Genomic DNA, 13802 nt, shown 5'->3' with positions numbered 1-13802 from the left:
CATCTCTGCTAGTGTTATAATCATTCTGCCCTCCTCATCTTTGATCTACCCCCTGAGCCTGAACTGTATGCCTTTGTTATTTAACATAGCTACTCCTCGACTTTTAGATGATCCCGCACTAAAGGACGCATTTCCTAGGCAGTCCCTACATAATTTAACCGACTCCTGGAGACAATGTGTTTCCTGCAAGAATACTACATCTTGTTGTTATGTTTTAAGATGTCCCAGTATTTTCTTTCTTTTAATTGGACAGCCCAGGCCTTTCACACTCCAGGATGAATAACATAATGTCTTGCCACAGCTAGTCATAGGCAGTCTTAATGTATTTTACCGTAGGATAATTGGCCATTTGATTACAATATAAGATCCATGGTACAACATAAATTATATAGCTTGACAAGAAAAGGAATAAAGAAAAATTAATAATTACCATACCTTTGTGATGTCAATAAACAGCAGACTGCGAGCCAGTCTGGCACAAAGAACAACAGAGCCAGATCGAACATTTTGAAATAAAAACAAACAGGTAAATCTCCTAGGTCCATGACTTGTGGAACAAGGGCAGCCCGGAAGCCCACTGCCCTGGGTGTTGTATGTAAAATTGCGTTCAGATATTTTCAGGAGCTTTCCCCTGAGCAACTGAGTGAAACACTCTTTAAAAAGGTGCCCAGGTAGAGTAGATCAGGCCGGCCAGGCCAAACTCGAGGCAAACAGGCTCTCCACTGTTTTCTCCCTGCCACTGAAACTGTGTGGGCTGCTGTTATGGCCGAGCTGGCAGTCAGATTCAAAGGAGGCTGTTAATGTACACTGTACACTGTAGGCCCATTACCAGAGGACAAAGTCAGCTCCCTGCTGAGATAACAAACCTAAAGATACACACACTGTAGAAGTAGTGGCAGTGTACTGCTGCTGCATGCAGCACACCAAACAGTTTTCTGTGGAAATGGTGGGTTTCTGAAGAGGAAGAAGAAGTTTAATGGGTGCTAGATTCAGCATGGCATGAAGGGAATCTAAAACATAGAGTTGTGAAACATATTTGTAGTCAAGGTTAGGGCTGATTGTGATCGTTCATCAAAACTATTAAATATATTAAACATGACACGCTCATTTCCTGCATTGTTTGACAGCTTATCCGTTTTAAATATTTCAGCGGTGAATGGAACAAGAGAAAGCAACCACAGTGAGCTGTTAGATGAAGAGATGCATGTGACAGGCTGCACACCTCTAACTTCTTGCCAAGGTAGCCCAGTCTCCACTGTTTTTTGGAAAACTGCTTGCACCGTGTGCAGCATAAATCAGATTGCGGCTGCTCATGGCATTGTGTAAAAAAGGATTCCTTTATCAAGAAAACTTTGTTTTTTACACAGTAGTGCTACTTTTTATTTGACATAGTAGCTGACATGGAACTGTTTGCCAAACCTGCTGTCACCACCAGTAGGTGACAGGTGTCACCAAATCAAATCTGAAGATTGTAAAATTGAATTTGGCTAATGTGTGCTACAGATTTTTCTGTGGTTAACCCTAACCAACCTAAGCAAAGCTACTGCTAAGCTACTAATCAGTTTATTTCAATGGAAGCCTGGATGGCAGCAGTCACAGCATATTTTGCATTAACTTTGAACAGTTGCAAAATGACTATGCTATTGAAACATAACCTGCTTGTAGCTCAATACAATCTGGGTATGTCATGAATACTGTTGGTTTCACCCTCTATTTCTCTGATTGTGCATAGTGTATCCCCTAGTCTAAATGTTGTATATTATCCAATATCAATTGTCCCATTTGATTTGTTTTCAGTGTTTCTTCCCCCTGATGAGAATCTTGGTCATATATTTTTCACCTTTTGTATTCATCTAATCTTCTGTCTGCTTTTCCAGTTGTGGATCCAACTCCGGATGATCCCTTGGTGTCGGTGATTTTGGTGAGCCTGCTTCCCCTGTTGGTGATGGGCATTGTGGTTGTGGGAATGTTCTTCTGGTACCGAGCCTACCGACGACGCGTGAACCAAGAATGGGAGAGCAACAAAAAGAAGCGCAAGTCAAAAGCTGGTGGGCTGGACTGTAGTGATGCCTGCGCCATCATGATGGATGACGATAGGTCAGACAGCAGCTCAACACATGCCAACAACCTGAACCACAACACTGAGCCACTGCCTATAGAGCTGGATCTGCTGGTACAAACCTAGAGTTATTTCAGAGTTGTTTTGCAGAACAATTCTTCTCTAAGCCTCCCTGACTTCAAATCTTACTAATATTATACCTTTTTTATCCTGTCTCAGGTGGGAAAGGGTCGCTTTGCCCAGGTATACAAGGCTAAGCTGAAGCGGACCACATCCTATCAGTTTGAAACAGTAGCTGTGAAGATATTCCCGTATGAGGAGTACGCCTCTTGGAAGAATGAAAAGGACATCTTCTCCAACACAGATCTCCGACACGAGAACGTCCTCCACTTCCTGACAGCAGAGGAGAGGAAGATGGAGAAACAGTACTGGCTCATCACTGCCTACCACCACAGAGGAAATCTACAGGTGAGACAGCTACTGTCTTGTAACCCAACATGAGAGGAGCAGTAATACTCCATGTTGTGAATAGCTGTGGTGAAGGACATATTCAGACCCTTGACTGAAGTAAAGGTAGCTAGTGTTGGAAGTAAGACATGACAGAAGTAAATCAATTAAATTAATGTGATCAGGGACAGACTTGGGATGAAAAAACAGGCCTGGACTTTCTCACAAATAGTCCCGTCAGCCGGCCATCTGCCCCTAGCCGTATACCACAGACACTAGCCAGGATGTCCTGACACTATACCACAATAATATAGCCAGAATACTGTAGCTTATCAGAGACAGTATTCGCAGCAAGTAACATCTCTACATCTGCATTGAAATAAAACACAAATCATAAAATGCCACTGGCTACAGAAAGCCCAAATTACACAGCGTATTACCGATGACCCTTTATGAACCCAGATAGGAAGTAGGCTACTGCTATACCTGAAAACGGGGAGTAGATATACAGTATATTGTAGGCCTATACCAAAACTACACTGAGTGTTACCAGCCTATCATCTTTTGTGTGGCACCTACCCTCGACCTGGATAAACCACCTCTTTAGTGACACCGTTCCGCTGAGCGGATCGTTTTCTCCACTTAAGAGAAGACGTTTTCTCCACTCATAAATTGCAAGCATTAAATCTTCATAAACACATTCATACAGCACAACATTTGAAAGCTTAAAGTCTCATGATTCGATCGAGCCTGCACACAAAAAATAAGATGACTTAGTTATAGTTATAATTTTGTTATGAAGTAAAGAAATACAGAAAGATTCTGTGCCGCTAGTGTCTAAAGTGGAGTGGCGCATCCATACCTTTTTTCTTGTGTCTTTAAAAACAGCGGTGAAAGATCGCCAACATTTATTTTTCCTACATTGCCATCAATCCAAGGAATTAGAATATTCAAGCCATGTTTTCCAAAATGAGCTGGTCGCCTTACAATTTTGTAGGTCTTGGCCAAGTTTCAACGGAAAGATAGCTAAAAAGTTGATCGTTTTTGGGTTTTGATCGCTTCTTTCTTCACCCCCAGGCTGCAACACTGTTTCTTTGCAGACAGTCAAATTCTGTGGCATCTAAGGATTCGACTGACAGGTGAAATAAGCCAATCCCTCTAGTGCAGGGGTCGGCAACCTGCGGATGCGGAGCCGCATGCGGCTCTTTGATCCCTCTGATGCGGCTCAGCTTTTAAAAAATACTTAATGAATATTTAATTAAAATGTATTTTATTTTAGTTTGTACAACAAACTAAAGACATCAAGTCAGCTGTGGCCTCCTCAATTGCCCGTGATGAATCTAAAGACTAAGGTGATATTGAACAAATTGCGCTGTTCTGCCGGTATGTAAACTCGACTGGGCCACAAGAAGAAATGATTCAGTTGATACCACTAAAAGGCCAAACACAACGCTGTTTAACAGCAAGAGGAATAACCCCCCCCCCCGTGTCAGTGGTACAGATGGGCACCGAGTATGACTGGCGCGCACAACGGCTTTGTGACTCCTGTAGAAGTCGCTGGACAGTAAGTTGTTGGCTTTTCACTGCATCCTGCACCAAGAAGACCTGTGTGCTCAAACATTTCCTCCGGAATGCACAGAAGTATCTGAGCAAATTAGTGGCAAAAGGTTTAAATCCCCGTCAGTTCCGTTCGTTACTGGACGAGCTGGGAACAGCCAGAGTGGCTGGGAAAGCTACACGTCTCGTGGACATGACATCGCAACTGAACACAGGAACACAGCTCTTCAGGGTAAAGGACCCACAGCCCTGTGTGTCCTTTACCCTGAGGACCTGTGGAGGTTTTGCCATTCGAGCCAAGTTGACAATGCTAGCCCTATTTTGCTAAACCGTTAACCCAACGTTTTTTGTTTTGTTTTCCGGAGTTAAAAATGTTTTGTTGCATGCAGCAATTATATTTTATTTTCTCTGCAGTTGTTCATTGATTTCATAAATTTAACACAGTATAGTTTGTTTAGAAATAGCACAAAGGCAAAAAAAAATTACATACAGTGTTATTTCATTTAAAATTTCAAAAGGGTTTTGTGGCTCCCAGTGCTTTCTTTACTGTGTGAAACGGGTCCAAATGGCTCTTTGAGTGGTAAAGGTTGCCGACCCCTGGTCTAGTGTAACCCGAGCTGGCCCTAATCAATAAAGCCAATCCTGTCACAGAGTTCAGGGAGGACCAACGTGGGAAGGATTTAAAGCTAGTCCTTCCAGTTAAAACTAGATGTTATGAAACCGGCCTACCTGTTTAGCCAATAAGAAGTCAAATTGATTGTTACCAAACTTGACCAGAAAATTTTAACCCTGTGATGGCTGCAGCTCTGTCAAAGCAAAAACAGGGCCTTCTTATTGCATTTCACCATTTCATCAATTTCTTATTTCATCAATTACTTATTTCTATAAATTTATGTATATAGTTATTTCAAGTATGTGTGTGATTGATGTAGATGTGTTTTTGTATTTGAGAAGTTTTGTATTTTGCACCTTTTTGACTTTTTCTTTGCACTTTTCAAAAGGAAATAAGAAAAACGCATATTTGTAAAAATAACTTCAATATCCATTTTCTGAGTGTTTCTCTTCTGGATTTTTTCTGTATTAAGTTGAGACATGTGACTTGGTTACTAGGTTTGTGTGTAGCCCATGTAATATTCTTTTTAATATGTTTTTAAATAATTTTACAGATGCTTTACTTGGACAGAAATAGAAATTCTCTATTCTAACCTCTATAGCTCTCTGTCAGTAAGGCCTAGTGTCACACTGACACTTGGAACAAAAATTGAGAGTGGTAACCTTACCAATTACCTCAGGATTATCCCAGAGGGCCAAAGTATTAGGGAGCTGTATCACTTTTTTAGGTAAAACATTTAGGCAAGAAAGCATGTATTTTCAAGTGTGTTTAAAGAGATATGTTATTAACTAATATTGATGATATAATGTGTTGCTTTGTGTAAATAAATTAGCATTAAATAACCTATTTAATATTTTATCAATGTCATATTACACTTTGTTCATATTAAGGCTGTAAAATTATGAAAATAAGTAGGCCTTGTCAATTTTGTCTGTGAAGCTTAGTTCCACAATAGTAGACTCAAACATGAAAGACAAGGACCAACTGTCTCTGATGGAAGATAGACAGGAAGTACAAGCTAGGATTTTTGTTCAAAGTTGCCGTTAAATGTGGTGAATTATTTAGCCCCACTCTCTGTTTGTTAGCATGGTTAGAGCGGTATCAATGCATGCCTGATGTTTTCTTGTGTAATTCAACACAACAGACTTCATTCAAGCAGGTAAACGGAGCTCACTACAACCTCCTATATACAAGCAAGGGAAATCACAGTCAGCCCTTGATTCATTTCTATGCGTTTAATGTTTCAAATGAACAGAAATTATTAAACACGTTACATGTGACAGCACTAAATGGCGTGATCATTTTCATAATCATGAAGCATGTACCCATATTGATAGCTAACTAAAAAAATTTGCTAAGATAGGGATAAAGGCAGCCTATTATAAAGTGTCCTGTTCCTGGCACTCACCAGGACCACCACCTCTCTTGCTGATGTGAAGCTAACTCTGCTCTCTGTCCATCCTTATCAAAGCTCTGGGAGCTTTTTGCATTTTGCTGTATCATTCTTGAGAGAATTGGTCCTCTTTTCTTTTACTTTTTTCCTATCCACCTTTCTCCTTAAGTTTTCTGCCAGCTTTTCTGGCGGCGGTTTGATTTCACCCTGCAGCTCAGGCTGGAAAACTCTAGATGTTTCTGTCCTGACCTGGTCCAGTTACAAATCTGTGTTTGCGTAGCATATAAGTGATAGTATTAGCGCCCCTGCTGTTGGCTGTTCATATCGCTTTGTTAGACTTTTCATTGTGCCGTTCTGGACTTTTCCAGGATGCACAGATTGTCAATCCGTCCCTGAACGCATACTAATTACTTTAAGTAATATTATACTTGCATTATATGCATTTTAATGTTGATTTTAGTGGTGTTTTTTTTAAGAATTCACGAACACCACAAAACATTTCTTCACAGAAAAAGCCGTATTTGATGGTTGAGGTGACTGCAGAAACAGATACATTTCAGAGAGGGACATTATTTTCAGTAGTTACTGAGTTGCGTTGAAGCAAGCTGTCCCGTCTCTGTTCCCGTGGTCAGAGCCAGAACCAGAGACGGTATGGACAACATAGTGTCCAACAAGTGACGGTACGTCCGTGCCGACAGCAATGGGTCGGAGCTGCTGACAGATATTAACATGTCAGGAATTAATGTTTCTCATCCGTGGAGAGTAACCATGGCTGTAGTGGAACGGCTTTGAATGACAACCAAAAGCGCTGGTCTTTTACTGTGACCATGTCCTGTTCTATATGTTGCAGTTTTACAAACTACAACTTGAGCAGACGGACATGTCTCACATCTAGTGTCTCACGGTGATCCCAGTAAGCTAGCAAGAGTACACAAAAGACAACTTCTATGTAGACTGCTTCAAAATAAAAGCACTTCCTGTGACGGTTCACAATAAAACTAAATTACTGTTACACAAATAAAGTTGTGTACCTTTTCACAAATCAGCTGTAAATCAAGTGCTGTAAATAATGTTATTAGTGAGTTTTAATCCCACAGACCATTTCCTTTAGACTGTTTTAAACTAGAGAAGAGGAATTTCTTATTCAAGTGCTTTAAGCAACCATGTTACAACAATGCCATACTTCAGTACAACTGTAAGGTACGTTTAATTTTCATTTCCTCCTACTTGTCTAAAGTACGTTTTACTTGTCTATTTTTATAGCTTTAGTTACTTTGCATAGTCATAATAACTATACAAAATATTCTGAATAATCCATGATGTATTAAAGTGGATGAAGAGGATACTTTATTGATCTGTTGGTAATATTCACAAGTCAAACTTCCAAGTCAAACTTTTGGTGTTATTTTGGTAGTAAGTATCTTAGTAACATAGTAAGCGAGTAGGGTAATGCATTACAATTCAGAAACAGTAATATTGCAATGTAACTAACTACTCTCAAATGATGGTAACTAGTACCTATAATGTACTACATTTTGGAAGTAACTTGCCCAACACTGAAGGTATCAACACCACACTTTAAAAAATATTACTTTTACAAGGAAAGGTCCTGTATTGACAATGTTATCTAAGTAAAAATATAATGAGATAAATGTCCCATGTGACTTCTATACTATACTTTTTTTATCAATTTATCTGCAAGTTATTTTCTACATTAATCAATAGATTCTTTGGTTTGTAAAAATAGAGAAAATAGTGTGAAATGCCTTAACAATTACCCACAGCCAAAGGTGACATGTACACAATGTTTTTGTCCAACCAACAGTCCAAACGTTACATTGTGTGTGTGTGTGTGTGTGTGTGTGTGTGTGTGTGTGTGTGTGTGTGTGCATATTTCTGATCAAGACACTCACTTACATTTCTTGAGTCCCTTGAGCACATTCTCAGTCACCACAGTCTTTTTTTCTTCAACATTTTTAGTGTTAATAATTCACAATTTGACCAATCTTCATCCCTCTGCCCCCCAGGAGCACCTGACGCATCATGTGATCAGGTGGGAGGAGCTGCAGGTGATGAGCATGTCTTTGGCCCGGGGTGTCGCCCACCTCCACAGTGACCGCCTCCTCTGTGGACGCCTTAAGGTAGGACTGTGTGAATTTGTGACAACATTGCAGAAAACCATCACATCTATAGAAGGGTTCATGTTGTCCAGTTTACAGGACGGGGTACTGAAGGACTACACTCAGTGTTGGAAATAAGATATTATAATTTGTAGTGCATTCATATTGTGTCCTTTATCGCTTTTCAGTGGACACCCTGCAGCCCATCAGAATCAAGTGTTCACCCAGACCATATAATATATAATATAATATCATATTAACAGTGTATATTTTATTTTTAACGTTTAGTTAAGACACAAAGTCTAAAGAATTAATGACTGTTAATATGGCATTTCTTTATTGATAATGTGCTCGTTTAAAATGTACTAAAAAAATGTACTAAATGTACTAACATTTATTTTTTTGACCCCATAATTGCATTGGGCCCAAAGGTGCCCATAGTCCATCGAGACCTGAAGAGCTCCAACATCCTGGTGAAGAACGACCTGACGCTATGCCTCTGTGACTTTGGCCTAGGACTCCGTTTAGACAGCACTCTGTCTGTCGATGACCTGGCCAATAGTGGACAGGTCAGATTAAAAGTCTTTTTTTACTTTATTTTTGTGAGTTAATAGTCTATTCCTTTTCATAGAATATTTTATCCAGGGACTGAGTCGAAAGAGCACATTTGCTCTTTTGTATTTCAACTTCAACCTGCAGTCTTCTAGATGGCAGCAAATGACCTGAAGAGTAACAGACTATCTACTGCAACTTGTCCACAGTAATCATTTATGACCTACGACTACTTGTACTACCATGTAACAAATATTTAAGTTGTGCATTGAAAATATTACTTAAAGTTGCTATATGCAAGTATCAGTTAGTGTTGATTCTAGTGGCCGCTCTGTATAAAAGTGATAATCTTTCTTACCACACCTGCTGTTGCTGTATTACCCACGGTAGATTACCAAGTAATTGTTACCAGGATGTCATATAGTTGCAATGAATGATTTTGTTTGTGTGTGTGCGTGTGCGTTTGCGTGTGTGTGTGTGTGTGCATGTTAACCACTACTGTGATCTTTGCTTTGCAGGTGGGTACGGCACGTTACATGGCTCCGGAGGTGCTGGAGGCCCGGCTAAATCTAGAGAACACAGAGTCCTTCAAACAGACCGACATTTACTCCATGGCCCTTGTGCTTTGGGAAATGACGTCGAGGTGTGCAGCTATTGGAGGTCAGTGCGCACACACACACACCACAAACAAACACATTCAGTTATTACATGTATGACGTCATGTAACACACAAGCACACACTTACATAGAGAACAAAACAACTCCTGCTGAGGTGAGGTGTCAACCACTGAGAAGACTTAACAGAGACAACTTAACCCTCTGAACCCGAGACACTCGCCCACACGTAAAAACAGCCCCGCTGAAGCAGCCTGCCCATATATGGGAGACAACGTCATCCAAAGAGTATGGAGGCTGAAAGATGCCAATACTCCCAGTCAAACTGGCTAGTATGCAATAAGATGCCATAGTGCACAAGATAGATGTCTACCGTTTTATAGAGGATAATGGCCTCACTGGTTTGAGATTTGGCATATATTTATATTATATATTATATATTTGGGCCTTTTTTGAAGAAATGTAAATAGTATGTGCTTTATATGAGTTATAATGTTTATTATGTTTATTTTTGCATATAGAAGAACTGTTTTAGACCCACAAAAGCTTGTGTAGCATTGCTGGGGGTGTAATATGAATAAATAGGACATTATTATGTTGATTATTGGCATATGTAAATTTCATGAGGGCAAAAGCGTCTGGACTTTCTTTGAAAAAATGTATGTATTTTATCATCTGTATAAGTTATGAGGATTATTTCTTCATAGTGTTCAGAGTGTTAAGTCACATTTTCCAGGTTAGCACAACAAGTTCAGCAGGCTATCCGATTGGCCCGTAGGGTTAGTTCACCAGTCCTCACATGTAGCAGTGAAGGCAGCATGTAAAGGCGTGTATAACGTCTGTAATGTAATGTGCTTAGCCTCTTCTTCTGTTGGTACCTAACTCTCTTTACTCCTGAGCTCAGCTGCATGGAACATCTAAATGCTCCATATACATCTATTGCATATCTGGATTCCTCCTCTGCTGATCTTCTTGATGTTTTTTACTGTTGAAGGTTTTTTTTCCTTATGTGAAGGGTCTGAGGACAGAGGGTGCTGTATGCCGTACACATTGTAAAGCCTAAGCCAGACCCAAGACCTAACCCTAAGGCAGATATTGGGCTATATAAATAAAAATGAACCAGACTTGACTAGACTGCTCCCATCGGGCTTACCCCCTGTTTGACCTTCTGCCCTCTGGCAGGCGCTACAGGTCAATCAGGACCAGGACCAATAGACTCAGGAACAGCTCCTTTTCACAAGACATTGCCAAACTGAATACGCACGCACACACATTCACACCTTCACATACGGACCATGTGCAATAACAAGTATGTTTGGTGTGTATATTTCTTTCTATTCATAATTGTTGTTTTACAATTTATTTCTTGTCTTTTTAATTTAGATTTATGTTAATGGGTGAACTGCTGCTAAGAATACATTTTCAGCATAATTTCCTTAGTCCCTTGCTTCCTCTCTCTGTATGTTGCCATTCTCAAAATACCTATGCCTCAGAAAACAACAAACTTCAAACTACATTCTAAAAGATTTAAAAATAATATCATTATGGTATTTACTATTTAACTGGGAAATTTTGGGGCCAATTGGTGGGATCCCTGTGTAAAAAGTACACACAAAAATACATTGAGCTGTGATTCAGTGAGTGCTGATGTCACAGACCGATGATGCCATCAGGACCACATCATCCTCAGCCCACCAAACCACAACCCCTCCCCACCACGCCCACTCCTCAATACTCAATAAATATCACTAAGAGGATTGGTGACAAAACACAGTTTTGAACTGGACGGATAGACTGGATGGTCATACTCACTGGCTCCCTCCAGGATCCATTGTGTGAGTGAAGAGCTGTTCCGTTATTCCACAACCAGTACCAAATCTGCATTCTTCCTCCCTTCTATCCAGCACCTAGGAAGTACATCCTATGCTGGGCTTTTTTTGATGAGGGAGCTGACCATCTCAGAACCACCTCCACTGTCCTCCACGGTCAATCTTGCACCTATAGGCGGACCTATCCTTACCAGAAATGGGTCTACAGACTTCAGGACCTTGACTGACTGGTGACTGGAGATGTAGCTGTTGTTGTACAGGAAGAAGAGCAGATAGGAAAGGATGCAGACTTGAGGGTAACCAGTGCTGTTGGTCAGAGAGTCAATGACATGTTTCCCTAACTTCATGTGCTGCTTCCTGTCAGACAGGAAGTCTGTAATCCACCTGCAGGTGGAGACAGGTTCTGCTACTGGGTCAGTTTTTCCTGCAGCAAAGCCGGGAGGATGGTGTTGAAGGCAGAGCTAAAGTCCACAAACATGATCATGAGGAGTCCAGCTGCCACAGGATTAAATCAAAGGCCATTTTGACTGCGTTGTCCAGTAGGGGTTCTGTAGGTTTTGATGTGAGCCAGAAGGCACAGCAAAGAATTCATAACCACTGAAGTCAGGCTGATGGGTCGTCGTTCCTGTGATCCATTTGTTTTTTGGGAACAGGGATGATGGTGAAGGACGTGCAGGCCAGTACGTGGCATGTCCCCAGTGAGCAGCTGTCTGAGTTTGTCTGTGAACCAAGGCTTGTCATTGTTACACATTGACAAATAGCTGTCCTCACAGAAGCGGATTTTTGATGTCACAGCCTCTGTGTACTCATCCACACTGTTGGTAGCAGTCCTGAAAACATTCACCACAGCTTCACTGGTCCACTTGTTAGATGTCCTCCCAACAGGTATAAAAAGTGTATATTTTTCAGTTGTAATTCATGCCTGTAAATCAGGCCAACCAAAAGTCCCTCTCCATGGCTTCTCCTAACTTCTCCCACACATGATGCTTCTTAAAACATTCCCAGTTCAACCCCACTACATGTTTGGGCTTACCAGGTCTGTCCAGAGTCTTCCCGTACCAACTGACCCAACTCACTACCAGATGATCATTTGACAGCTCAGCCCCCTCTTCACCCGAGTATCCAAAACATGCAGCCTCAGACCAGGTGATATGATCACAAAATTTATCATAAACCCTCGGCTTCGCTCTGGGACCATGTGCACTTATGAGCATCCTTATGGTTGAACATGGTGTTTGTCATATACAATCCATGACTAGCACTGAAGTATAACAACAGTAACCACTTGGGTTCAGATCTGTTCCTCCCAATCAAGCATGTTCTGGTGTATCCCAACATAGTGTAGACAGGAGGTTCAGACTACTATTTACTGTTATGCAGTACTTGCGGGTTTGTGTGTCAACAGGGAGTCTGATGGTCATGTCTGTCGGACTGCATCTCGACCTGAGCTTCAGGCCTGCTGCAGGAATCTTAGGAATGTCTGATATGTAAGGGAGACTTTCTAATCTTTCCTCTTGCCCTTCTTTGTGTAGGAAATCAGGGAGGGATAGAAAACAGCAGTGGATACTGTACCTGTTTCAGCTGGCTGTGTGTGTGTGTGTGTTTCAATGTGCGTGTGCATGTGTGTGTGGATTATACCCAGCTGAATTTGAGTAAAAGTCATATTCACTTTGCTTCACCTACAGTACGTGTTAATACGTTCTGCTAAATTAAATTACACAACAGTGCATTTTAGGAGCCCACCCAAGGACTGAAAGGCACTACTTATTTTGTTTATACATACAGAATATTAAATTTGCACAGAAGATTATGCATTGAATATTGACGTTGAATATTACAAAGTGACTACACTACTAAATGATGGTACCGTGACTCCTTGCATTGCCTCAGCAGAGGCATAAACCCGTAAAATAACACTTGCAACTAAGAGACATATGACTGCCAGGATTAAGATACCGACTTGAATTTATACACCCAAACTATGGAGACAATGGGCTTTTAAATGGATTCCTGCTACAAAGGAATTTTTTCAGTGAGTCTGGAGAGTGGAATGATTGCAGCAATGGATAACTCTTTCACAATATTGGATGAGGGGCCATTTAAGACATTATTCATTCTGGTACTCTCACATAAACACATTCTCCTTTCACATACATGTTTTTTCTACCCACATATATACGTTTCACTTTTCAAAACACATGCATTTTTACTCTCACATACAACACATATGCTTTAGTCTTACATACACGTTCTATCTCTTATATATACATATTTTCATTCTCACATGTATAAACCTTCACCATTTTCTCACATATATATATATATACTATATCTCAGCCACATACTTATTTTGTCACTTAAGCATATGTATATTCTTGACGCTCATCTTTTGTGGTATCTATTACTTTCACTGACAGAGGAAGTTCCTCCTTAATCAGGAAGTCACTCTCAAACCAAAAAAAACATATGCAAGACATGTTTAGCTTGTTCCTAACCTGGATTAAGTGCCCACCTACACATTGATGCTATTGAAACTAGTTGTTAAGGGGGCGTGTGAGGATTGGACCCAAATGCAGAGAGGAGAATGGCAGGCAGGCAGGTGGGGGTAAACAGGAGT

General features: G+C 40.7%; 1 protein-coding gene across 1 annotated transcript in view; it reads left to right on the top strand.

The window, feature by feature from the left end:
• The window catches only part of LOC117946465 (TGF-beta receptor type-2-like), a 56758-nt gene that overhangs the window by 28279 nt on the left and 14677 nt on the right, over positions 1–13802 (top strand). Inside the window, exons 4-8 of the mRNA XM_034874631.1 lie at positions 1878–2173; positions 2279–2527; positions 8097–8210; positions 8621–8758; positions 9260–9401. Coding sequence (XP_034730522.1) covers positions 1878–2173; positions 2279–2527; positions 8097–8210; positions 8621–8758; positions 9260–9401 — 939 coding nt within the window. The remainder of the gene's footprint in view (positions 1–1877; positions 2174–2278; positions 2528–8096; positions 8211–8620; positions 8759–9259; positions 9402–13802) is intronic.

Source organism: Etheostoma cragini, chromosome 6 (assembly GCF_013103735.1).
Source record: "Etheostoma cragini isolate CJK2018 chromosome 6, CSU_Ecrag_1.0, whole genome shotgun sequence".
In the NCBI taxonomy this organism is placed as follows: Eukaryota; Metazoa; Chordata; class Actinopteri; order Perciformes; family Percidae; genus Etheostoma; species Etheostoma cragini.
The sequence above is the reverse complement of the archived record's forward strand: the minus strand, read 5'-3'. Positions and strand labels throughout refer to the sequence as shown.